We start from the raw sequence: 24,449 nt of genomic DNA, 5'->3' as shown, positions 1-24,449 counted from the left end.
TCTGGCAGCAAGTTAAAATGGGGAGGTGATGGGTTAGTGATATTATCGCTGATCCAGCTAATGTTCTGGGGACCTGGGCTCGAATCCCACCACGGCAGATGGTGGAATTTGAAATCAATAAAATATCTGGAATTAAGAATCTAATGATGACAATGAATCCAATGTTGATTGTTGGAAAAACCCATTTGGTTCACTAATGTCCTTTAGGGAAGGAAATCTGCCATCCTTACCTGGTCTGGCCTACATGTGACTCCAGACCCACAGCAATGTGGTTGACTCTCAACTGCCCTCTGAGCAATTAGGGATGGGTAATAAATGCTATCTAGCCAGCGACGCCCTCATCCCGTGAATGAATGAATAAAAAGAAGTAATAATAGGATTTTCAGCCTCAGGTAACACTATAGTTGGCCCTCATCCTTTTGTTATCCAAATTCATAATGTAGACAGTCCAACAGGCCAGTTGTTTGATTCCCTTGGTCCAACCAAGTATTCAGAGAACAACAATACGTTATAACACAGTGTGGAGCTGGAGGAACACAGCAGGCCAGGCAGCATCAGAAGAGCCAGAAAGCTGACGTTTCCGGTCGGGACCCTTCTTCAGAAATGGGGGAGGGGAAGGGGGCTCTGATGGTCTTCCTGATATGGCCTCCTGTACATCGGTGAGACCAAGCGAAGGCTCAGAGACTGCTTTGTAGAGCACCTATGCTCAGTTTGCGACAAAACAACAACACCTCCCAGTCGCAAACCACTTCAACTCCCCTGGCAACATGTCCATCCTGGGCCTCCTGCAGTGTCACAACGATGCCACCCAGAAACTGGAGGAACAGCACCTCATATTCATAAGAAATTTAATTCCAGCCAGCATACTCTGCTTGAGGCCTATCCCAATACCTTTCTAATTAAAACCTCTCAATCTCACTCCAAAAATATGTTAAATCACTTGAAGCATTTATACAATTTGCTTGTACAACCATTCCAAACAGCCTTTCCACAAATCAATTTTCTTTTGAACTTGAAAGAAATGCACCAACTTCACTCCCCCTCTCAATTTAAAATACCTTCCTCGCTGCTGCAGATAATGGGTATACAGTACAATTTCCCTGTCACAATTAAAACTGGAAGGATGCAACAAGAGACTCCCAGGAAATGACAAATTCTACTTGCTTTTGCACAAGTACAGCATCAATGAAAAGCTGTTTAAAGAATGCAAATGCATGTGAAAAGCTATTTCAGATGTTAAAAGACCTTTAAAAATACACAATTAGAATTTTAGATCTGTTTTGTCGGGGGTGGGAGATGGAGTGGTTTGGTGGGGTCCAATTACCTTTAGGTATTAATGCTATATATTGCATTAAATTTCCATTGGAACGCAAACAAAAAAAGTTTACTCCCTAAACAATATCTCAACCCTGGTTAACTGTCAGTCCAAATGCAAAAATTAACATTCCTTAACTCAACCTATCTGAATGATCACTGAAATGGGGCTAGCATATAGTGAAGTCAGAGCTGCTGAATATCTTGTGCAAAAAACTTTTGTTACTTTTTTTCTTTTGAAGTAAGTGTTGGCATAAAGCAAAAGATAAAGGACTTAATACAGATGACAAAGAAGAAGTTGTCTCGAAAATGTCTTAGAACTCAGAGCCAATATAAATTAGGAACAGATTGTAGGTTATAATCTGTTTAATCCAAATCAAACAAGTATCAAGTTGCAGGCAGGTTTACACTTTCAAATACTGCTGCTTTTAGTAATCTACAATTTGCAGTTGTTAACTTGAATTACTAAAGGTGGGAATTTTTTTTTCCACAATCTAATAATTATTTGGTTTAAAAACTATACAATGTTTGTCCAACAGACAATTAGCACAAATAATTGGTACCATTTTAGAAGATTCCTGAGGTAGACAGAAATGAACAAAAACAAGTAAAAGAAATTACACTTGCTTCAAACCAATTCATTTGCTTCTTTTATATCACTTCAACAATGTTAAACTGAATCTACCTGACAAAAAAAAACTTATTAATCCAACCCTTTTCCACAGTACAAATGTACTCCTAATGAATTAAACCTGTACCCTACAAGTGGGTCTTTTTCAGTTCTCCTTAATAAAAATCTACCAGGAAGTGAACAAGAGACACAAACTGACTTGCCCACTTTACAGATGAAATAGTTTCTCTGTATCCAACCTATTTAACATTTTATCATCTTAAAATCAGGCCAAACCCAATTAAGTTAATTACCATCCCATTAGTCATCAGCAAAGTATAGTGGGATTCGATGATACTGGTAACAAGCAGCACCTACTCAGCAACAGCCTACTTACTGACTCTCAGTTTGGGTACTGCCAGGACCTTTCAGCCCCAGAACTCTTTTGTTTCTTCATAGTTTGTGGGGATTGATGGTATTTGTTGCCTTGCCACGTCTGATCGCGATTAAGACTCAACCACTCCAGAGTCTACAGTCACATACTAGCCAGAACAGACAAGGACACCAGACTTCCCTTTCCAAAAGACAGTGAACCAAGTGGGTTTTATAGCAATGGTTTCATCACAGCCATTAGTCTAGCTTTTTTAATTTTGATTGGAGTTGAACTGAAATTCCAGCAACTGGGTGGGACTTAAAATTGTGTCCTACAGCACGAGCCTAGACCTTTGGATTACTAGTCGAGTTACAATATGCAACTGTCTCTTCATTTCAGTATTGGTCCAAAAGTGAATTAAAGAACTAAATTCCAGAGAACAGGGATTGCACTTGAAACCAGCATGGCATTTGACCAAGTTTTGCATCAGGGAGCCCTAGTAAAACTGAAATGGGATTCAGAGAAAAAAACTCTCCTTTAGATGGAGTCATATCTAGTACAACAATCTGAGCCCTAGGGCACTGATACAGGAGATCCTCAATACAATGTCCAAGGCCCATCCATCTTCAGTTGCTTCCTCAATGACAGTCACCCTATCACAGTTGGAGACGCTTGCAATTGATCAGTGACTGTTCCATTCAAATCTTCAGAAATGAAACAGTCTGCATTCGGACAGAACAAAACCTGAATGATATTCTGGTCTTGGTTAAGGAGTGGTAAGATTAAACAGCAGACAATGATCAACCACAACAGAGAGAGTCTAACAATCTCCCTTCAACATTCAATACATACCCATTGCTGAATTCCACCGATATCTTGGGAGTCACCACTGACCAGAAGCTGTACTGCACCAGCTATTTGAATGCTTGATTACAACAGTCAGTGGTTGGATGTTCTGCAGCAAATCTCTCACCTCCTGACTTCCCAAAATCCGTCACTATCCACAAGTTAGAAGCCTAATGGAATATGCTCCACTTGCCGAGATATGTACAACTTTGACAACATTCAAAAAGCCCAAGGTCATCCAGCTGTCCCTCTAACACCAACATACATGGCAGCAATGTGCATCTTTACAAAGTGTACTGTAGCAACACACCAACGTTCCTTCAAATAGCACCTTGAAAATGTACCAGAAAGAACAACAGCAGCAGTAACCTGGGAATATCTGCAAATGCAAGTTCCCTCCAAGCGATACACCATCCTTATTCTGAAATATACTGCCATTCCTTCACTGTCACTGGATCCAAACCCTGGAACTTCTTCCCTAACAGCACTCTCTGAACCTACACCAAATGATCTGGATTAGTTTAAGCAGCTAACAACAACTTTCTCAAGGACAATCAGCAACACATAATGAACGTTAGCCTTATCAGCAATGACATCTCACAAACATATAAAAATCCATCTTCCAAATTCAAGGAAAAGCAAAAACATTTTAAAAAAGGTCCTTCTTCTTTTAACATTTTCAGCACCTTCCTCAATTTGGTTAGCCTTGGTTTGCTTACTTCTGGTCACATGTCTATGAGCTCTGAGGGGTAATTTTCTATTTCACAAAGGTTTTATAAGTTAGTAAGTACTTGGAAGTAATTCCAGGAATAAACTTCATGTCATATTTTATGCCACTAATCACTGTCACATTTAAGAACTGGATCAAAAACCTGAAGTATAGTTGCATGTATGCCAGTACAAACTTGTATAATAAACCAAGGAAGCAACTGATTTTCTTCATGCATACTGTTTGGATCTTGAGAACGAAATGGGCATTTATTGGTCTGACTGCACATTATGTTTTGATTTCATTGCTGTCAAAATTTACTCACTGCTTCATCGTCCTTCTCTTCATGCTCTGTTTCTTTGTCACTATCATCATCCTTCTCACTTTGGGAATCTTTGTTGGTTGTCTCTTCCTCAGAATCACTCCCTTTATCTGATAAATCATCATCTTCCTCCTCTCGGTGTGCTGGATCCTAAAGAGAAAATAAAAATATTGATCTGTACCAAAATAATGACGTCCGTACAAAATTAGTCTACACTTGACTGAAGTCTGTAGGTCTGGAAATTGCAAAATGAGAATAAGTTGGCATTGCTGATCTAAAAGACAAAATCCAATATTTCTCAATAACGATGCTGTGACCAGTGGTATTGCACAAGGATCAGTGCTGAGACCTCTTGTTTGAAATAGATATAAACAGTATGGATGAAAATGTAGGTGGTCTAATCTGCAAGTTTGCAGATAACACATCTTAATCATACAGCACTGAAACAGGCCCTTCGGCCCACTATGCCTATGCCGACCAAAAAACACTAAACTACGTTAATCCCATTTACCTAAACTTGGTCCTTCACTTAAAATGCCCTCTCTCAGGGAGCGCATTCCATATTTCTACCAATCTCTGGATGAAAAAGTTTTTCCTCAGATCTTCTCTAAACCACTTGTTCCTTACCTTAAACTTACGCCCTCTGGTCTTAGACACATCTATCGTGGAAAGAGATTTACTCTGTCTATGCCTCCCATAATTTCGTATACCTTTCAATCAGATCCATCCCTCTGTGAAAAACAAACCCAGCCCAGCCCATCCACTCTCTCCTCACAGCTGAAACTTTTCATCCCAGGCAATCTGCTCTGCACCCTCTCCAGTTCAATCGGATAATGTGGCAACCAGAACCGCACACAACATTTGATCTCTGGCCTAACAATGTCTTATAAAGTTGGAACAATACTTCCCTGCTCCTATAACCTACGACCCAGTTAATGACAGCAAGTACCCCGTATGCCTTCTTCACCACCTGGTCTACCTGTGCTGACACCTTCAGAGATTTATAATATTGCATATCAAGGTTTCTTTGTTCCTCAATAATCCCTAGGCACCTGCCATGCATTGTGTATATCCTTCCAACATTAGATCTTCCAAAATGCATCATCTTGCATTTATCAGGATTAAATTTCATCTGCCATTGCGCTGCCTAATTTACCATCTGATCAATATCAGACCATAGCCAGAGACCATCCTCCTCACTTGTAACAACACCACTAATTTTTCTGTAATCTGCAAACTTATTAATTAAACCATGCACATCCAAGTTGTTAATAAACATAAACTGCAAGGGTCCCAGCACCGATCCCTGTGGTATACCAATGGCCACAGGCTTCCAATCACAACCCTCCACAATCACCCTTTGCCATCTATTTGCAATCCAGTTTTGGATTCAGCTTGCCAACTTGCCTTGGATCCCATGGGCTCTTACCTTTGGACCAGCCTTCCACGTGGGATCTTTTGTCAAAGGCCTGACGTCAACTGCACTACCCTCATCAATATATTTAGTCACCTTTTCAAAAAACTCAATTAAATTAGTCAGATCTCTCTCTGACAAATCAGCACCGACTACCCAAATCAATCCCTGTCTTTCCAAGCATTGATTAATACCGTGCTTCAGAACTTTTTCCAGTAATTTCCCTACTGCTGATGTCAGACTAATTACCTGGTCTATCCTCACTGCCTTTCTCAAATAAAGGAACCACAACAGTGACAAAGGTTGTCTAAGGATCCAGCAGGATATAGGTCAGTTGGAAAACTGAGTGAAGAAACAACAGATGGAGTTTCATCTGGATATGTGAAGTGATGCATTTTGGGAGGTCATACAGCATGGAAACAAACGCCGAGGCCCAACTCCATGCCACCTAAACTGAACTAGTCCCCATTTGCCAATGTTTAGCCCATATTCCTCTAAATCTTTACTATCCATGTATCTGTCCAAATGTCTTTAAATATTGTAATTGTAGCCAACTCTACCACTTCCGAGGCTGCTCGTTCCACATACGGGCGCTGTGTGAAAAAGTTGCCTTTTAAATCTTTCCCTTCTCCCCTTAAACCTATGCCCTCTAGTTTTGGACTCCCCTGCCCTGGGGAAAAGACCTTGACTATTCACCTTATCAATTCTCATGATTTTATATACATTAGCATCCTGCGTTCCAGGGGAAGAAAGTCCCGGTCTATCCAGCCCCTCCTTAGAACTCAAACCCTCCAGTCTCAGTAACATACTTGTAAATCTTTTCACACCCTTTCCAGTTTAATAACATCTTTCCTATTGCAGGGTGACCAGAATTGTACATAGTACTCCAAATATGGCCTCACCAATATCTTTCACAGCCAGAATATAACATTCCTACTTGTGCATTCAAAACTCAGACCAATGAAGGCAAGCATGCCAAATGCCTTCTTCACCATTGTCTACCTGTGATGCCACTTTCACTACCTGCACACCTAGGTGTCTATGCTCACCAACGCTCCCAGGCCCTACAATTAACTGTGTAAGACTTGCCTCAGTTTGTCTTATCAAAATGCAACACCTCGCATTTATCTAAACTCCATCTGCCGTTCAAATGCAAGAGGAAAGTATACAGTAAATGGCAGGACCTACGAGCATTGATATACAGAGGGATCTTGGGGTGTAAGTTCATAGGTTCCTGATAATGGCAACACAAATAGATAAGGTGGTAAAGACGGCTTACAGCATGCTTGCCTTCATTAGTCAGGCCGTTGAGTATAAAAGTTGGCAAGTCATGTAGCAACTACATAAGATTTTGGTCAGGCCACATTTTGAATATTGTGTAGTTCTGGTCACCACACTATAGGAAGAACGTGGCGGCTTCAGAGAGGGTGCAGAAGAGGTTTACCAAGACGTTGTTTGGATTGCAGTGTATTAGCTATAAGGAAGAAGTGAACAAATTTGAATTGTTTTCGCTAGAGCCTCGGAGACTGACAGGCAACCTGAGAGTACAGAAAATTGAGAAGCATGGATAGGGTGGATAGTTGGAGTCTCTTTCTCAGGGTGGAAATGTCAAATACTAGGGGGCAAAAAGTTTAAAAGAAGACGTGCGAGGAAATGTTTTGTTTTACAATGGAGGGAAGTGAGTGCCTGGAACATGCTGCCTGGGGAGCTGGTAGAAGCAAATATGATAGCAATGTTTAAGAGGCATTTAGGCAGACATGAACATGCAAGGAATAGCGGGATAAGGACTATGTGCAGCCAGATGGGATTAGTTTTGTTCTGCACAGGCATGGTGGGCCGAAGATCCTGTTCCTGTCCTGAACTTTTCTATGTAATGCCCAATAAAACAAACATTCAGAATGTTTCACCTTTCCCTTTTCTCCTGCATGTACAATAATATACCTTGGCCTTCAATTTTAAATAATGCTATCCAACTTTCTTTCTTAGCTTTTTATACATCCTTTCCACATACTTATTTAATTCCCTTTCAATACATGCCAATTGCTTTGATGTGACATCAATAGCACAGAGGAGGAAATAGCACTCATTTAGTCATTTTAGAGCTGTGCCAGCATTTATCAAATCAGAATAAACAGACGAATATAATTTGCTTCAATAATCCTTTAAAGAATACAGAATGTGAAGTAAGCCTCCACATATCTACCTTGTTCCATCCAACCCTTACCCTTCTATTCTTTGCTAATACTTCTTTAGTCTAAAGATCCAGATGATAAATTTCAGGTTAGGTTTGCGCACTTGCAAAAGGAGAAAAGTCAGGTCCACTCATTTGTACTTTTCAAGAACTTTGTAGGAGAAAATAACTGGTTAAGTTTACCTATTAATAACAACAGAAAGAATAGATATGAAAACCCATTATATTTCTCCCTGAAATGGCTCCAATTTGATCACTACAGTGTAAACTTAACCACAATGCATTTCTAAAAACTAATTTGAAGAGATGCAAATCACCGTCGCAATTTTCAAAATTACTTTACCCAACTTTCAATGATCAATGGATATCGCTGAGTGAAGGTCATAGGAATATTCAGATTTCAAACAGTGGAAGCTAGACGAAGGGTGAAATCCATTTGCAACCAAATGAATATTTCATCTTATTTAAAAAGATAGTTTTGCATAATGAACAAACCTCCAGCTGTTTCTAAAAGCCAAACAAACAGTGCAATTCTGCCACCTAGAGGACTAAACTAATTAATTTCTACAAGGTTAAACGGTTATCTCTCCGAAACCGAACAACTAAAGCAGCTGGCTTAAATATTGGAGAGTAATTTGTACAAGTATGTAAAGGGCACTTGTGACACAGTGGTAGTGTCCCTACCCCTAGACCAAGAGATCTGGGTTCAAGTCCCCACCTGCACCAGAGGCGTGTAGTAACATCTCTGAACATTAGTGTCCCTACCTCTGAGCCAGCAGACGTGGATTCAAATCATATCTGTTCCAGAGATGTTAATAGGGTAAGGGCATTCGTGGTGCAGAGGTAGAGTCCGAACCCCTGGAACGAGGGGCCCATGTTCAAGTCTCTCCTGTTCCAGAGTTATGTGACATCTCTGAACAGGCTGATTAGAAAAATAAGTTAAATTTTAAAAATTCTAATTAATACAAATTATTTCCTTGGAGATGGCAACAGCTATTTCCCACCAACCCTCGGCTTAGATCATTAGTTTCTTTTATTTTAATTGCTACATCATGTAGGTCATAAACATGTTGACAATCTATACAGACAATTTATTTTGATTATAATAAACAAGTTTAAGGCAATTAGTGGTTTGGTGGGATGCATTAGTAATTTTTAGACACGTGGACCATTATTTATATGAAAAGGCAGCAAAACCTAAGTTCAAGAGGCATTGCTGCTACAGGGTGTTCAGAACCAAGTGACTTCCCCCCTCCAAACACAGTCCCACATCCATCCCATGGTTACCTACTTTCACTGTGCTTTTGAAAACTTCTAAAACTTGTCCAGGTGACAAAGGCATTCTAAACAAATCACACAATGAATGTGAGGTCATCTCACATGTAACCTACAGGGCTTCTTACCACTGTATATTCACAACAAAAAATATTCAACACTAATATTGAGAACTTAAAAACAGTAGCAATGTTCCCTCTAATTTCCTCTTTCTTGCAGTATTTGGTCCCTTTAAAAATATGACACTCATCTTAAAAGAACTGCTGCTTTAGCAAGGCTTGTTTGTTATATGCAGAATATTCCCAGTTGCTACAAATCTGAGCAACTTGAAGGGAATGTTTAAGCATTATCACAAAGTTCCAATTCACTCAGAATAAGAACATTACAATTCAAAATCCACATCCCAAGGTCAGGCAGAAACAGTACTGGTTTTGTTCCGGTGAGCTGTGTATTGTGGTCACTCAAATTCAAAGGGCCTTGACAAAAACTCAGTTCAGTAGTTCACGTATTTATGGCTAGTATATCAAAAAGGCAGAATTCAACAACTGAAAAATTAAAAACGATATAAATTAAAGCAGGTATCCAAAAGGTTTTCTTCACAGAGCAAGGTCCACCAAAACACTTACAACCCATGCTTCCATTAACTTGTGTAAACCTCAAATCGCTAATACCAAACGATTTGTTTTGACACTTAATAATCTATCATTGAACTGACTGCACTAAAAGCATCTCTTTCCAAAATTCCAGGCTCTCAAATTCAAACAAGGCAAATCAGCAAATAAGAACTGGGGCAAAGTGCCAGAACTTTGTGGGCCCCAGTGGCATGGACTTACAGATAACAATTCCAACACTCAGTAAAGGTATTAACCAATCATTCACAGACTCACTCAGGATAATTAACCCCAAGTAACTCTCTAGAGGTATAATATTGTATTATTGGTACTAAATTATATAGATCCACTATTTAATCATTCTGTCATGCTGTAGAATACCTTACCTTGATATAAAAGTCATTTATTAATATACCTTTTCATATGCATAGCTATAAAAATTGTATACATTAAATAAGCACTGCAAAAATTTTTATATGATGCCAATTATTTTCTTATACTGTATCTAAAGTTGCATTTAAGACCAATGCTAGCATTAGATGGAGCATCATGTGCACATGTGCAGATTTAGAGCGTTTTGTTAGAATGCAATCAAGAATTATATAAACTGACTTGTCCAGTAATCAGTCCAGTCATGTATCAAGTCAGACAGCACTCTGGAGGGCAGCACTGTTCAGTTCACTGGGTTCAAAGTTCAGAGTCCACACAAATTAGAAACCAGAAACAAGATTGCAATATGAAAACAAAGACTATATGCAGAACCTTTCTGAATTAAGGATCAGACCCCAGCAAGAGTATTATCACTCCCAGACATGTGCAAAAGCATCCTAGCAACTCTGCACCAATGCAAATGACTCCCACCACCCATTTTATAATGGTATTGTGCACTGGAAACACTCTTTATACAGAATATTTCTAGTTTATTTGACATTGTGCTATTTGTAACTATTAAGAATGTGAAAGGAACTGAACAGTTTATTTTGTACAAGAGAAGCAGGCAAACTCTGTTCATAATTCAGCTACTCAGGTGAGTGAACACAACTCAAGTTCCAAGCTCATTGGTGAGAAGAGATTATTGGTGATGAAAGCAGACTCTGCTTTCTGTTGGAACTCAAAATTATTCTGTATCCTCAACTGTGATTCAAGATTACAGACATCTGTACACTTAAGTGCCCATCTCAAAGCCAAAAGTCAGCAGTGTCCCTTGGAGCACAGTTCTGCCTCTATTTAGGCTTGCACATGCTTCAAACCCTTTTACAAATTTTCAAACAGTTCAAATATCTTAAAGATATAAAGTAACAGCATGCTTCATACATTGCCTGCCACAACGGAGCCGTTGGCTTGACTGTGCTTCGGTTTCTGCTTTTGTTGCTCTGCTGGCTGTTGTGTCGTCTGTGTTGCCCCCTTCTTTTTGGCTTGTTTCTTTTTCTTAGATTTTGCAGGTTTCTTGGCTCCTTTATTCTTCTGCCAGGCTTTCTTTTTACTTTTCGCACCAGCAGTTCCTTGCTATAGCAAAAGAAATGAATTGCTAATTAATGATCTCTATCATCAGTGTATTAGACACGTTACAAATGTCAACTATTGTTTGACTTCAAGGTGCCTCATTGCTATTAATTCGTTCAATAGCATCAAAATACAGATGGACATTTAATCATATCATCCATGGGCTTAAATGTCAAAAGGTGACTGAATAAAGAATTCACAAAAGAAAAAATTTATCAAATTGGAAAAGTGTTTGACAAAATGGGAGATTTTTTTTAAAGATGTTACTAATAAAATTGATAAGGGGAGACAATGGACATAATATATTTGGAACTCTCAGAAGGCTTTTGATTGGGTTCCTCCACAGGAGGCGAGTAAGGAAAATTAAAGTACACGGTATAGGAGATAATGTGCTGGCATGGATTAAGGTTGGCTAACAGACAGAAAACAGTAGCATGTAGAGATTATTCTTGCATTGGCAGGCTGAGACTAGTGGGGTACCACAAAGATCATTACTTGGGTCCCAGCTGTTCTAATGGTTTGGATGTGGGACCAAATGTAATATTTCCAAATCTGCAGGTGACACAAAACTACATGGGAATGTGTGTTGCGAGGATGAGGTAAAAGGTTTTCAGGAGCATGTGGCCAGGCTTCATAATTAGGCAAGAACATGGTAGATGAAGCATAATGTGAAAACATGCGAGGTTATCCATTTTGAGAGAAAAACAGATTGGTACAGTATTTCTTACATGGTAAGATGTTGGAAAGTGTAGACGTACAAAGGAACCTGGGTATCCTTATCAAGAAGCAACTTAGGGCTAATGTACCAGTACAGCAAGCTATTACGAAGGTTAATTCCAGAAAGTGCAATTTAAAAATGAAGGGCTGCCATTTAGGACTGAGATGAATTGAATTTTACTCAGAGCAGTGAATCTTTGGAATTCTCCAAGTAAAGTAAAACATAGCACATATCTGATAGCTATCCATTACATTGAAATAAGCCACCTGGATTTAAAAATCCAACTGAAAGTTACCTAAATTGCAATGTCAAACTAATTCAAAGATATTGTTAATTTCAATATTTTTTAAGAAGCTCCCAAGATAGTTAAAACTTACTTTTTATTTGTTCAAGAGTCAATATAATCCAGAATGGAAAGTTTCTGTGTAAGTTATTAAGAAAGACATACAACTAAACAGAAGCTAACAGAGTAGAAGCAGAGAAAAGGTAGCAACATAAAATGATCAGTGCTGTTTAATACATTATGTATAATTCAGTATGGAGTGATCTGTGTTCTGACAATACACTTGGTATCAAACCTTTCAATTTATACCTTCAACCAAATCTGATCTAGATGAAACTTGGGGTTTCTCTCTACCTGCCAGCAGCCTCAACTCAACCTAGTCATTGCTGTCCCTGCTCATTTTTCTGTGCAAACTGTGTACTTAATTCACAAATTGAAATGAAAAACAATAGATGTTCATATCTGTGGTAAGAGTGCATTAAAATCCCTGACTTTGGGGAAAATAAACTGTTGAAATGTGAAACGAGTGCATAGTTTTAGAAAGACAGGCTGATATCAATCTCCCCTGGTTCTTTATAATCTGCAAAGTAGAGCCCATATTGGCCTTACCAACCAAATGTCAGTAAGTTCTAAAAATGAAGACAGCTTCCCTGGATTATTGTTTCTATCCTAGAGATTTCAGTCTAAAGAGATGAGGACAGGGGAAGAGAGAACTCCCAACACAAAATTCAAACAAATGTATATAGCACACATCAGCTTGCACCTCATCTCAAAATAATATTTCTCTTAATTCTGGTATAGAGTTATACAAAAAAAATTCTGTGATAGATGTCTGTAGTCAAACTAGAAGTGACCATCAGATTTCAACTTTTTAAAGCTAAAGCTCCACTGTTCATGCATTTCAAATATTTTAGAATTAAAAGGATGAGCTGCATCTGGGTCAAATTGGAGACTAATAAATTTAGAAGCCATTAATGCTACATGGATAGCTTCAAAAGAGTCAAAAAATTTACCACATTAAACTTGGGTAAATTTGACTAGAATAATTAAGGCAGAATTAAGCAAGTTACTGCATTTAAAAACAGATGTAAATATACATTAAGTGCATTCACTAATTTTTATTCTTCTGTTTGGGCTAAAAACAAGCTGAGATCAAAAGGAAATGCAGAGCAGCTCCAATGGTAATAGCCATCCATTTTGTTAGGTACAGAGTCAAGCATCAGGAGCAAGTCAACAAAACATTAATGCACATCTATTTTCATAAATCATACAAAATTCTATTGGAATAACAGGATAAAATCATTGATACTTACTGCATGGGAGATCATTCAGTTCATCCGGAGTGTGCTAGCTTTTTACTGAAGTAATTCAAAACCATTTCCACTGTTCTCCCAATGGCACAAAATTGTCATCTATTCAATTTTACCCTCAAAAGGTTGTAATGGCATCTTCTTCATCTAGTGAAGCATTCCAAACTTGTGCACAGAAATTGGTCCTAACTTCTTTCCTCACTTCCATTGCTCTATTAAAACGAGTCCCCAACTACAGATCAGTAACTTCCTATTTGCTCAATAAGAATCCCCTGAAAGCTCCTTCCAGCATTCTCTACTCCAATCTCTATGGAAACAGCAACAATATCTAAAGTGTTTACTCAACTATAGATTTCCTTCCCTAGCATCAGCTTGACGATGTATGGTCTCTATAATTTATATGGTCTTAAAAGAATGATGTACCTAAGACTGTACATAATACTTTAACTGTGGCCTATTCAATGGTTTGAGTAAGCTCGTGCTTAGGCTTTATAACTGGACTGACGCCCTCACTAGTTAGACCTAAAATCATGCTGGTCTTTTCTTGGTTTACCAAATTACTTGCACTCTTTTTCATGCTATTATGTACTTTGAGCCTCTAAAAAAGAATCATACTCTTCAATACTTTTCCAAAAAGTGCACACTCCTTAATTAGTTAATTCGCAAAATGATTAAAGCTCATGTGTAGTAATTTGAAGTACTTTCCACCTGCCAAGCTCATTCTGCTATTCTGATTAGGTTCTTCCTGAAATCTTCAACAGTCCACCTGTTATTTGATGAATCACTCAAAAATTCATGCAGCTTTCCTCATACCAAACTGCAATCATTGAAACTTATGAAAAACATTTAACTGCCACCTCTTGTCTCTAACAAACTTTGTATTCATACAGCTACTTCAACACTTGCATTATATGCCGACATGTTTTTTGATAAATCCCTTAACTGAACCCAATGGACCATGTGGCTTTTCATGTTTCATAACAATCCTTATAAACACAATGCTGAATGCCTTTTTATGATCTACTACATTTGCTTTACCTTCAAAAGGCTGATTAAATTTATCAACAACTTAATTTTACATACCTACCCTTGCTGTACTCTCTTAAAGAATGTATTTTTAGGTCTATCACCAATAATATATTCTAAGACTTCTGCCACAGGTGGCATCACACTACAGTTAGCTGGTTTATCCCTCTTAACCAAGGATTTTACTCTCCAGCCTCATGGCTCAATCTGGATATTTAAGGACAATCGAAAAATATTAGCTGGTCAGGGCCTCTACTATTTTCGCTGACATTTTAGTACTACCATCGTCCCTTAATTTATCTACTTTGAAATCTACTGTTTAAAACAAAAATCAGAACAGAAAAGTTTTTTTTCCCCAATGACTGTCTCAATTATTTCATATATTCCTCTAGCACACCAATGTTCTCACTTCCATTTTGTTTTAAAGGAAGCCTTTAACACCTATAGGCTTAAGAATTGTATTGACTCCATCTCTGAGAATTTCCGTCATCTTATTACCTTTTTTGGAACTTAAAATTCTGACTCCTCCCCTTTTAGTCTTTCTCATCCTTGCTCCTTTATCTTATCCATTATCTTATATTGCTAACCCTAACTTCAAACAGTTTGCTCAACTTTAACCATTAATTCTCCATTTAACTCTGTCCTTCATTGCACATTTTTGCTTTGAAAAATATATAAAGGTACAAATAATAGATGAAGAAAATATAGTGGAAGTGCTATACATCGATTTTCAAAATAAAGTGCCAATGACCTGCAACAAAAATTATGGTACATTTAAAGGATAAGTAATGACTTGGCCAGAGCACTCAGGGTACAGACTGCAAAGATGTGGTGTTCCATATGGGGTCTTCGCTCAGGCTACATTGCAGTTATGCAAGTTTCCTCAATTTTTGCGAACATCAAAATTTACCAAGAATAAAACGAAAGTTATGGAAACCGGCAAGAGACCACCAAAAATTGCAGGACGGCAAGGTTAACATAGCTGATAAATTAGATGGATGCTAAATGAGACATTTAGGAACTAACATACACAAACATAGCATTGTTAGCAGAGAAAAACAAGTTGCATCACAGGAGAGGGATCATTAAAATGACCACAAGGCCAAAGGAAACAATATTAGCAGAGATAGCCAAAAGTTTAACAACAAAAGTGGGTTTTAAAGGCAACTCATCAAGTGTTATGATCCCAGCTGACGGTCAGATTCCAGAGCAAAACCTGGCTCAAAATACATTTTATTCAAAGCTTTATTTTGTTCAGTTAATGTGAGAGGTCAGACACTGAGCATATTCCTCAGACCATCAACATACCTTAAACAAAAGATAAAAGTTCATTACACAAAACAACACTATTAGACTGTTATTTGAATGACCTCATTACAAAAACATTGGAAAGATTCATCCCTCTTACGCCAGCAAACTTCAGTGAAGAATCACCCCATCTCCATGCTAAAGCTTCTTGCTCAAATGGTACTGCTATAATCAGTTTCATTTCGGCAAACTGTGTACCCACTCAATACCATTTTAGTTCTTTCTTCAGTCTTTCCCAGAGACCTTTAAAACAAACTGCTAACTGAGCTCACTTATTACTTAACATGGGCTTCCTAAGCACACATCTTCAATAGCCTTTTAAGATGTCTTTCTCTGACACTTCCATAGCCTTCTGCTCCCGAATCTTTCTTCCCACTGACTTCTCCTTAGTCCTGCCTCTTTCAAAACTGCTAATACCATCTCTGCTGCTACAGAACTCTTCACTCAGAATGAAATCAGTAATGCCATAATCAATGTTAATTATTCAGCAACTGTTTTATCTCTTCAATAAAGTGTTTCACTGTAAACTAGCAAAATTTTTAAATAATTAACTGACATTAAAAGAATGAGATATGGATAATATAGAAACACTAAGTATAAATTAACAAAAAATATAGATAAACTGTGAGGACAGCATAAACTAGTCAATGAAGCTTTTTAATTGTTCAAGAAGAGTTCAGCAGCACCGAGTCCATAACAAATCACTGCTGACCACAGCAGGAATGCGGAAAGCAGGGTGTATCAATTCTGAAGAACCCCATACATCTGGCAAACATATTCATAGAAAAATGTATAAAGTAACCCCGTGAGGTCTAGAAGGATAGGTGTAGTGAAAGTCAAGGACAGGTAAAAGTCAAAAGCTGGTGAGTCCTAGCATAGTTTTAAAAATTAATTTCACCACAAACTTACTACGTCATCATTTTCTTGTTCTTCATTTATACAGGCACTTTGTTCTTGTTCCTTTTCAAAGATAGCCTTTGGAAAAATAACATTCGAATATTTAAATATATGGAATTGAATAGAACAAATCAATATTCTAAATAAATTACTGAATCGATAGCTCACTTATTTTATCAGATAACTTGGGCATCAAGAGCATTTTAAAAGCTAAAAGATTAAGGCAGTTTTAAAAATAGTGTGAAAGTGTTTTCAGTGAGTCACAGGAACATGACTAGAAGGATAAATTTGTAATATATGATATAGTACCCCTCTACACCTTCTGACCTCTCAGCTGGCAGAACACATTCCATGGCACGATTTGAAATCAAGTCCCCCTTCCCGCCCCCCAGCTGGCCTGGTCAATATTTAATCCCCAGGGAACAGTCACAAAAACAGATTATCTACTCATTATCACATTGTCATTCCTGGGAGCTTCTGTTTACACAGTGGCTGCCATAACACGGAATGTAGGTCAAAAAAGTTCTGCCGGAGTTCTGATGAGACACCAATAGTCAGAAAAAGCAATAAATAACTGCGAGTCTCTCTTTCTTCCAGTAAAGGACAAAGTAATGTATGTTGTCAATTAGGAATTAAGAATGATAAAAGTAGTACTTGAATTGGTGGTGAAGAACAGAGATACAATGACATACACTGGAAAATACATTCCTTTGTAGCTGAAAGGTTTTTGATGAATTTACTTTGTTTGTTAACTGTCAAAAAAAATTGCAACTCTCACTTCCTGTGACAACTTGTATTTATACACCATTAACTGAATAAAACACCCCAGGAGTTTTATAAGCATCAAGCAAAATTTCACACCAGGCAACATTAGAAAATATTAAGCCAGAGAAAGACAACTAAGTGCATCCAGTTAAGTTACTGCTACTTACAGCCATATCCTCCCTGTGAAGTGTCACAGTGACAGTGACAATTGATCCTGCAGTTATGTTACTGCTGTCCTCATCATCCAACACTACAAAGAAAAGACAATGTTAACAAAGACTTACAACTTCCACTACCACCCAATCCTACAATTTCTTCTCTGCTAGAAAAAAGTCACAGTTCCACTCAAGATGGTGGGCTTTTCCAGTCCTTGCCTGCAGCGATGCACCTCAAATACCACTATCCAATATTAGAAAATTACACGATGTTGCTCTAACATATACTCAGCAGATTAGCACAACGAAGGCATCGAATATTTTCGATATTCAAAACAGTAAACGCCCAAGAAGAGTATAGAAAGAGCAGGTTGATGCTGAAAAAAAATTAGGACAGTGAAAATGGGATGCGAGAAAACACTGGTGACTATCATTAAGGAAAATCCAAGGCTGTTTTGTAAATATATTAGCGGGAAGAGAATAACTAAGAAAAGGACACGACCCATTAGGGACCTAATACAGCAAAGTTTATGCAGAGCCGAAACATGTAGCTGAGTTTTTAAATGAGCTTGCTGCATTTGTATTCACTGTAGAAAAGGATGACGTAGATAAAGAAATCAGGGAGAGGAACTGTGAAATATTTGAAAAATTAGCATTAACATGGAGGAATTTTAGCTAGTTTGAAAGTGAATAAATCCCCAGGTCCACGAGATTCACCCAGGCTGCTGACAAAGGCCAGGGAAGATATTGCAGGGGCTCTGACATTAATTTTCAAATTCTTTCTGGCTAGAGAACAGGAGGACAGCTAATGCGGTGTCTTCAAGAACAGTGGTTGGGATAAGGCCAGAAGTCTAACATCTATGGTAGAGAAACTATTGAAAAAATTTCTGAGGAATAGAATGAATCTCTACTTGGAGAGGCAAGAATTAATCAAGGATAGTCAGCATGCCTTTGTAATGGAGAGATCACATCTAACGAATTTGATTGAATTTTTCAGAGAGATATTGTGGTGTGAAGTTGAGGGTCGTGCAGTTGATGTAGCCTACACAGACCTCAGTAAGGCTTTTGACATGGTTTCACATGCTGACTAGTTAAGAACCTAACAACCCATGGAATCCAGGGAAATTTGGCAAATTGGATCCAAATTGGCTTTGTGGCAGGAAGCAGAGGGCTATGGTCAGAAGGTGTTTGTGTGACTGGACGCCTGTGTCTAGTGGCATACCACAGGGCTCAGTTCTGGATTCCTTGCTGTTTGTTGTGTACATTAATGAAGAATGTAGGAAATTCTAGGTATGAATGTAGGAGAATGTATGATCAATAAGTTTGCAGATGACACGAAAATTAATGGACAGGTAAATGACAAGAAGCAAAGTCTCAGACTACAGGATGATACGATGGGCTGGTCAGATGGGCTGAACAGTGGCAAATGAAATTTAATCCTGAAAAGACAGCAATGATGTATTTTAGGAGAACTAATAAGGTGAAGGTGCACATGTGGAACTGTGGGACCCTAGGAAGTGCAGAGGATTGAAGAGACTTTGGTGTGAATATCCATTCGTGAAGATCCTCGAAGGTAGTAAGGTAAGGTGGTTAAGACAGCATTTAGGATAATTGCCTTCATTGGTTAAGGCATTGAATACAAGAGCAAAGAGGCGATGATATGCTGTATATAATATTAGTTAGGGTGCAGAGAGATTCACCAGGATGTGGCTGTGCTGGGTAATTCAACCAAATAGGCTGGGGTTGTTATCCTAAGAGCAGAGGAGGCTAAGGAGGAGTAACTGACTGAGGTGTATAAAGTTCTGAGAGGCATAGACAAGATAGATAAGGAGAAATATTTCCCCCTGGTGGACGGGTCAATAAACAGGGGCAAAGTTTTAAAGATAAGGGGGCAAGAGGTTTAGAGGGCATTTGAGGAACACTTTTTTTCACTCAGTATCTGGAAGTCACTGCCTAATAGGGTGGTAGAGGCAGGAGCCTCAAGACATTAAATAACTATCTAGAAGAACACTTGAAATGCTATAGCATTATAGACTATGGATTAAGTGCTGGAAAACGGGGTCAGAATAGACCAATGTTTGACAACTGATGTAAACATGATGAGCTGAAGGGCATCTTTCCGTGCTGTAAAAAACTACGATTCTATGACTTATGAATTTTTTGAGGTGCTAACTTTTGGTTTTAGATGGTTTGACTTTGGGGCACAGAATACTGGAGAAAATCAGGGTTATCATAGGGCATAAACTGTATTGGTTTTTAAATACTACATATCTTACCAGACCATGATACATGTGTCTATCTCATTGATAATCACAACACTAGGAAGAGAAGTGAGAGGAATTTAAAATATCAAAACAAAATATAGTTAAGGGCTCAAGTTGCAGAACACAATCGTGGCGAAAAAACCAAAAACATTACACTTCCCAATTAGATTAAAAATGAACTGTAAATGTGGCTTCATAATCTACAAATGAAGCTTAGCACAAGTATGCAAAATGAAACTACTGAAGGCTACATCCCATAAATTAGTTTGAAAAAAAATGTGAACCTCATTGATACCCCAATAATACTGATATGCAGAATGACCATTCCCATTAAAAGTTCAGATTTGAATCTCTCAATTCATGTAATAAATATTCAATACTACCTATTACTGGATTACTTTAAAGACGATACCAATTTGCAGTTCCCCCAGCAGGGTTGCACATTCACATCAAGACATTTCCAGAGATAATGTTCCATACCTTGCAGTTTTATCTTCATGGTTACATGAGGGAAGTTCCCAAGTACTGCCATGACCTCATCATATTTCTCTTCACTCAGAAACCGCAACATATTACGACGATCGGCATCTTTCATGCTAACCAGGTCCTGAATTGTTCGGACTTTGTACTATAGAAGTAAGAGAGAGAGACAGAACTTATACATTTTTTATAAATTGCAGATATGTAACAGCATTCAAGTACTGCAAGTAAAATCAGTGCTGTCACCAACAGATATAATTACTACCAATATATTTCATGAAATATTTCATTAAGATCAATATGCTTTAATATTATCATTTCACATTAGCACAGATCATTGTTTGCTCCCTTCTTAAAACATACTTTTATAATGTACCACAGCAAGGCATTAGCCAAACTGTCTAAGTCAGCATAATAAATAAAGATACGCATGTACAAAGCTGGACATTTTAGAAAATGGACCATTTAATGTAATTGAAGATCTTTCTTCTTTTAACACCACTCATTATTCACAGAACCCCTGTGAAAGTTACCATGAAAAGAACATCCTCTAATTGAGTCTGTACACTTGACATTCTGTGTAACTATAGAGTAATTTGAGGCTTAAGCTTGAGCAAAAGAATTTCTAGCCAGTCAAATACACTTGAACAACTGTTACTCAAAATAAATATACCAAAATCATTGCATTGCACAAAGTTATTAATTCAAGAAATCTATTTACATGAAATAGCTGCAAGCTTTACCTTTATCTAGTGAAGGGCACTTACGCATTTGAGATCCTAAACATGTTGCACTGTCAAAAACATTTTGTAAGCAACTTAATTATCCTCAATTAGTTATACATAAAATCAGGAAAAAACTAGATTAATTAATATTTAAACAAATTGCATCATCTTGTATGGTAACATAAGCCAAAAATTGATTTGGCAACATTAATTCAGGTACAAAGTTTGCAAATTCAAATAAACATGAAAAAAGACAATTTATTATTTAACTAGTTTATAAAAATCTGACCAAGTTTTTACAGCACCTTTACAAACTTTTTAAAAAAACGCACAGAATGACAAAAGTACATCAGGCCCTGTCCCCTCATGAATCTGTATGACATACCCTAACAAGCCTCTCAGAATCCAGAGTTTGAAATATTTCTCAAATGGCTGCAAAGCCCCAGAAAATAAGTCTTATCTTTATTATGTAAACTTTGCTGACTTATGTTAATTCGCAGATTCAGCAGCTATACATGTATTTACAGATAGAGATTTCCACAATCCATATCCCCACATTTTTATCCATTATAAACAACTTATTACCTTCTTAGACAAACAGTATTTCAGGTGTTCTTCTTCAAAGAGTGGAAGCTGAAGTAGAGGAGATTTAGACTCCCACAGGCTCTGCACCAACATCTGTGACAGTTTCATACAGTTCTCAATGGACTCCAAACGGGGAGCATGGATTCCTATTCAAATTCAACATAGAATTTAACCTGCATATCATTAAGCCAGATATATAAATTATTGCTCAAACATAAAAGACATATTACAAGTTTTCTATTTGCAAGACTACCAATGATGGGAAAACCAACATGTACAATGACAGTGTGCAAACTGATTGATAACTGGACTCTGATAGATAGCAGCATTGCAAGGGAGAATGTATATTTATGATGATTGACAGTTAATTGCCAGGCACAGTCTAGACTTCAAAGCCAAGTGGGTTTACTGATTGGACCAGACATTGCCCTAGGAAGTGAACCTATTTTAGTGTCACCTATTTTAATAAGTTGAAACAGACACAATGAATGCTCATTCTGTCTGCACAGAATACAGTAGCAATGTGAAACAAACACAATGTTGGAGAAACCTGATAGGTCTGGCAACATCTGTGGAAAAAGAAAACTAACATTTCTAATTCTGTACAACTCTTCTTCAGAAGAGACTCTGATTTGCTCTCCACAAATGCTGCCAGACTTGCTAAGTTTCTCCAGCATTCTCGGATTGTTTCAGATTTCTAGCGTCCACAGTATTTTGCTTCTATAGCAAATGTAAACCAATCATTTCACCCTCACTATTACTTTGCGGTAGTAACGCATGTGGTGTCAAGCCAAAAAGATATTCTGCCTATTGGGCAAATGAGCGGAGTGGTATATGAATTTCAATGCCAGCATTATGCCAAGTATATAGGCTGCACATCCCAAAGACTGGCGGGTTGTATCAACAGCATATCCATTTGGGCTGTTCACAACAAATAAGTTACTGACTGTACTTAACCAGCTCATGTTTGCAAAATTCACACAATGTTCTGCAACTGAACTATATTTGTTGGATAATCACATGAAGAATTACGTTGACAGCCAATTTAGGATTGTGGCACAAAAACAGAAATTGCTGGAGAAACTCATCAAGTCTGGCAGCATTTGAGAAAGAAGAGAAAGCAAAATTAATGTTTTGGATCCAGTGACCCTTCTTTAGGACTGCTCTGAAGAGGGATCGCTGGATCTGAAATGTTAGCTATGCTTTCTCTTCACAGATGCTACCAAACATGCTGAGTTTCTCCAGAAATTTCAGCTTCTCTTTCAGATTTCCAGCAACTGGAGTGTTTTTGTTTTGCTTGTGATTGTAGCACACTCATATACTGAAAGCTACGCATATTTACACATATGTCCCAGCTTTTTGCAGGCAAAAAGAATATGTACATACACTGCACCAGTTTCAACTTAACGAAATAAGTGACAGTCATTCATTGGCTCATTTCGCAGGACAATGCCCTATCCAATCAGAATCAACCTTACTGGTTTTGAAATTCAGACACCTGGCGGCTAACTGCCTATTAACGGCTGTATTCTCAATGGTAACACCTCTACCAGAATCCACTTGCCAACCAACTGGCCTGATTGAATGTAAGACTAAAATCTTCGGCAGAATGTGTCTTTTTTGAAACTATTCTATGTTCTATAAAACTCAAGCTCTGTACTATCACATGACAACCAGATATACTGCATGACGAAACTCAAAACCCACATTAAAACCAAAATCAACTTTTCTTCTTTCCCTCCCTTTATTCCATTCTCCTTCTAAGAAGTTGCATACAAGTAGAATTACTTTTACTTACTATTAATTAACATTAAAAAGTACTTACCTCCTCGGGTATTGGCCATCATAGTCAGCTGGCAGCCAACATTTATCATTTCCTGAAGGAGAGTAGGACACTTGCGTATAACAAACCAATAATCTTTTTGAAAGAAAATAATTTGGGAGGTTAGTATTCGTTCTCAATACTCAAATGGTTATGTTCTTTTAAAAGGCAATTATCACAGGTACAGCAGAAGCAAAGCAAATTTTATTTAAATTCCTTTCTCCTAACTTAGTGCCACAATAAATAGTCTATAACAATTCTGAATGATACTTCTAATATAATTTCCAATTTAAAGAATGCATTATCTGATGATGTAAAAGATACACAAACAGCTTCGGAGTCAAATCATCATCAGCATTCATGTGTGATTACTGGTCATGGGTTTTATAGGTCCTTGTGTGACTGATGAGCCTGCTCCTAGAACAGCAACTCCGACCACGCCTTTGATAAGTGTTTCTAGAAGGTGGAATTGGTTCTTGGCCTTGAGGTGGCTGGTATTCCTTTCTTCAGTGCCTTTTCCACACTTGTTGCTGCTGACAGGTATTCTCCTTCATAAAAGGAGCTTCCTCCAAGTCAGTTTCTTCCGAACAAGGGTGTCTCACATGTTGATATCTATGTTACATTTCTTGAGGGAAGCCTTCAGGAAGTCTTTCAAATGCTCCATTCAATCTCCTCTCATTCAAGCGCCTTCCTTGAGCTGCACTAAGATGATTTGCTTTGGCAGTCAAATAAATACCATTTTAAGATAGTAAAGTCACTGCTGTAGAGAAATTCAATAGCCAAGTGCCAAATGGCAATGAAGAAAATTTGATGATAGTGCTGAAGGGATAAATATCGGCCAGATCAATTCATCTGCTTTTATTCAAGTACTGCCATAAAATCTTTTCATCGGGAATTACCTCACTCTGATAGTTCAGTATAGTGATAAGGGAATGCTGCACTA

The 24,449-nt window shown here is 37.9% G+C and overlaps 1 protein-coding gene across 1 annotated transcript in view; it reads right to left on the bottom strand.

Moving 5' to 3' along the window:
* The window catches only part of sec63 (SEC63 homolog, protein translocation regulator), a 73,808-nt gene that overhangs the window by 5,583 nt on the left and 43,776 nt on the right, over positions 1 to 24,449 (bottom strand). The window contains exons 11-17 of the mRNA XM_048597016.1: positions 23,510 to 23,602; positions 21,685 to 21,830; positions 20,375 to 20,522; positions 17,643 to 17,725; positions 16,723 to 16,788; positions 10,980 to 11,171; positions 4,178 to 4,324 (exon numbers count right to left, since the gene is read on the bottom strand). Of these exons, the coding sequence (XP_048452973.1) occupies positions 4,178 to 4,324; positions 10,980 to 11,171; positions 16,723 to 16,788; positions 17,643 to 17,725; positions 20,375 to 20,522; positions 21,685 to 21,830; positions 23,510 to 23,602 (875 nt within the window). The remainder of the gene's footprint in view (positions 1 to 4,177; positions 4,325 to 10,979; positions 11,172 to 16,722; positions 16,789 to 17,642; positions 17,726 to 20,374; positions 20,523 to 21,684; positions 21,831 to 23,509; positions 23,603 to 24,449) is intronic.

The sequence above is a fragment of the Rhincodon typus genome, chromosome 5 (genome assembly GCF_021869965.1).
Source record: "Rhincodon typus isolate 14 chromosome 5, sRhiTyp1.1, whole genome shotgun sequence".
NCBI lineage: Eukaryota > Metazoa > Chordata > Chondrichthyes > Orectolobiformes > Rhincodontidae > Rhincodon > Rhincodon typus.
Note: the sequence above shows the minus strand (reverse complement) of the source record. Positions and strands in the feature narration are given on the sequence as shown.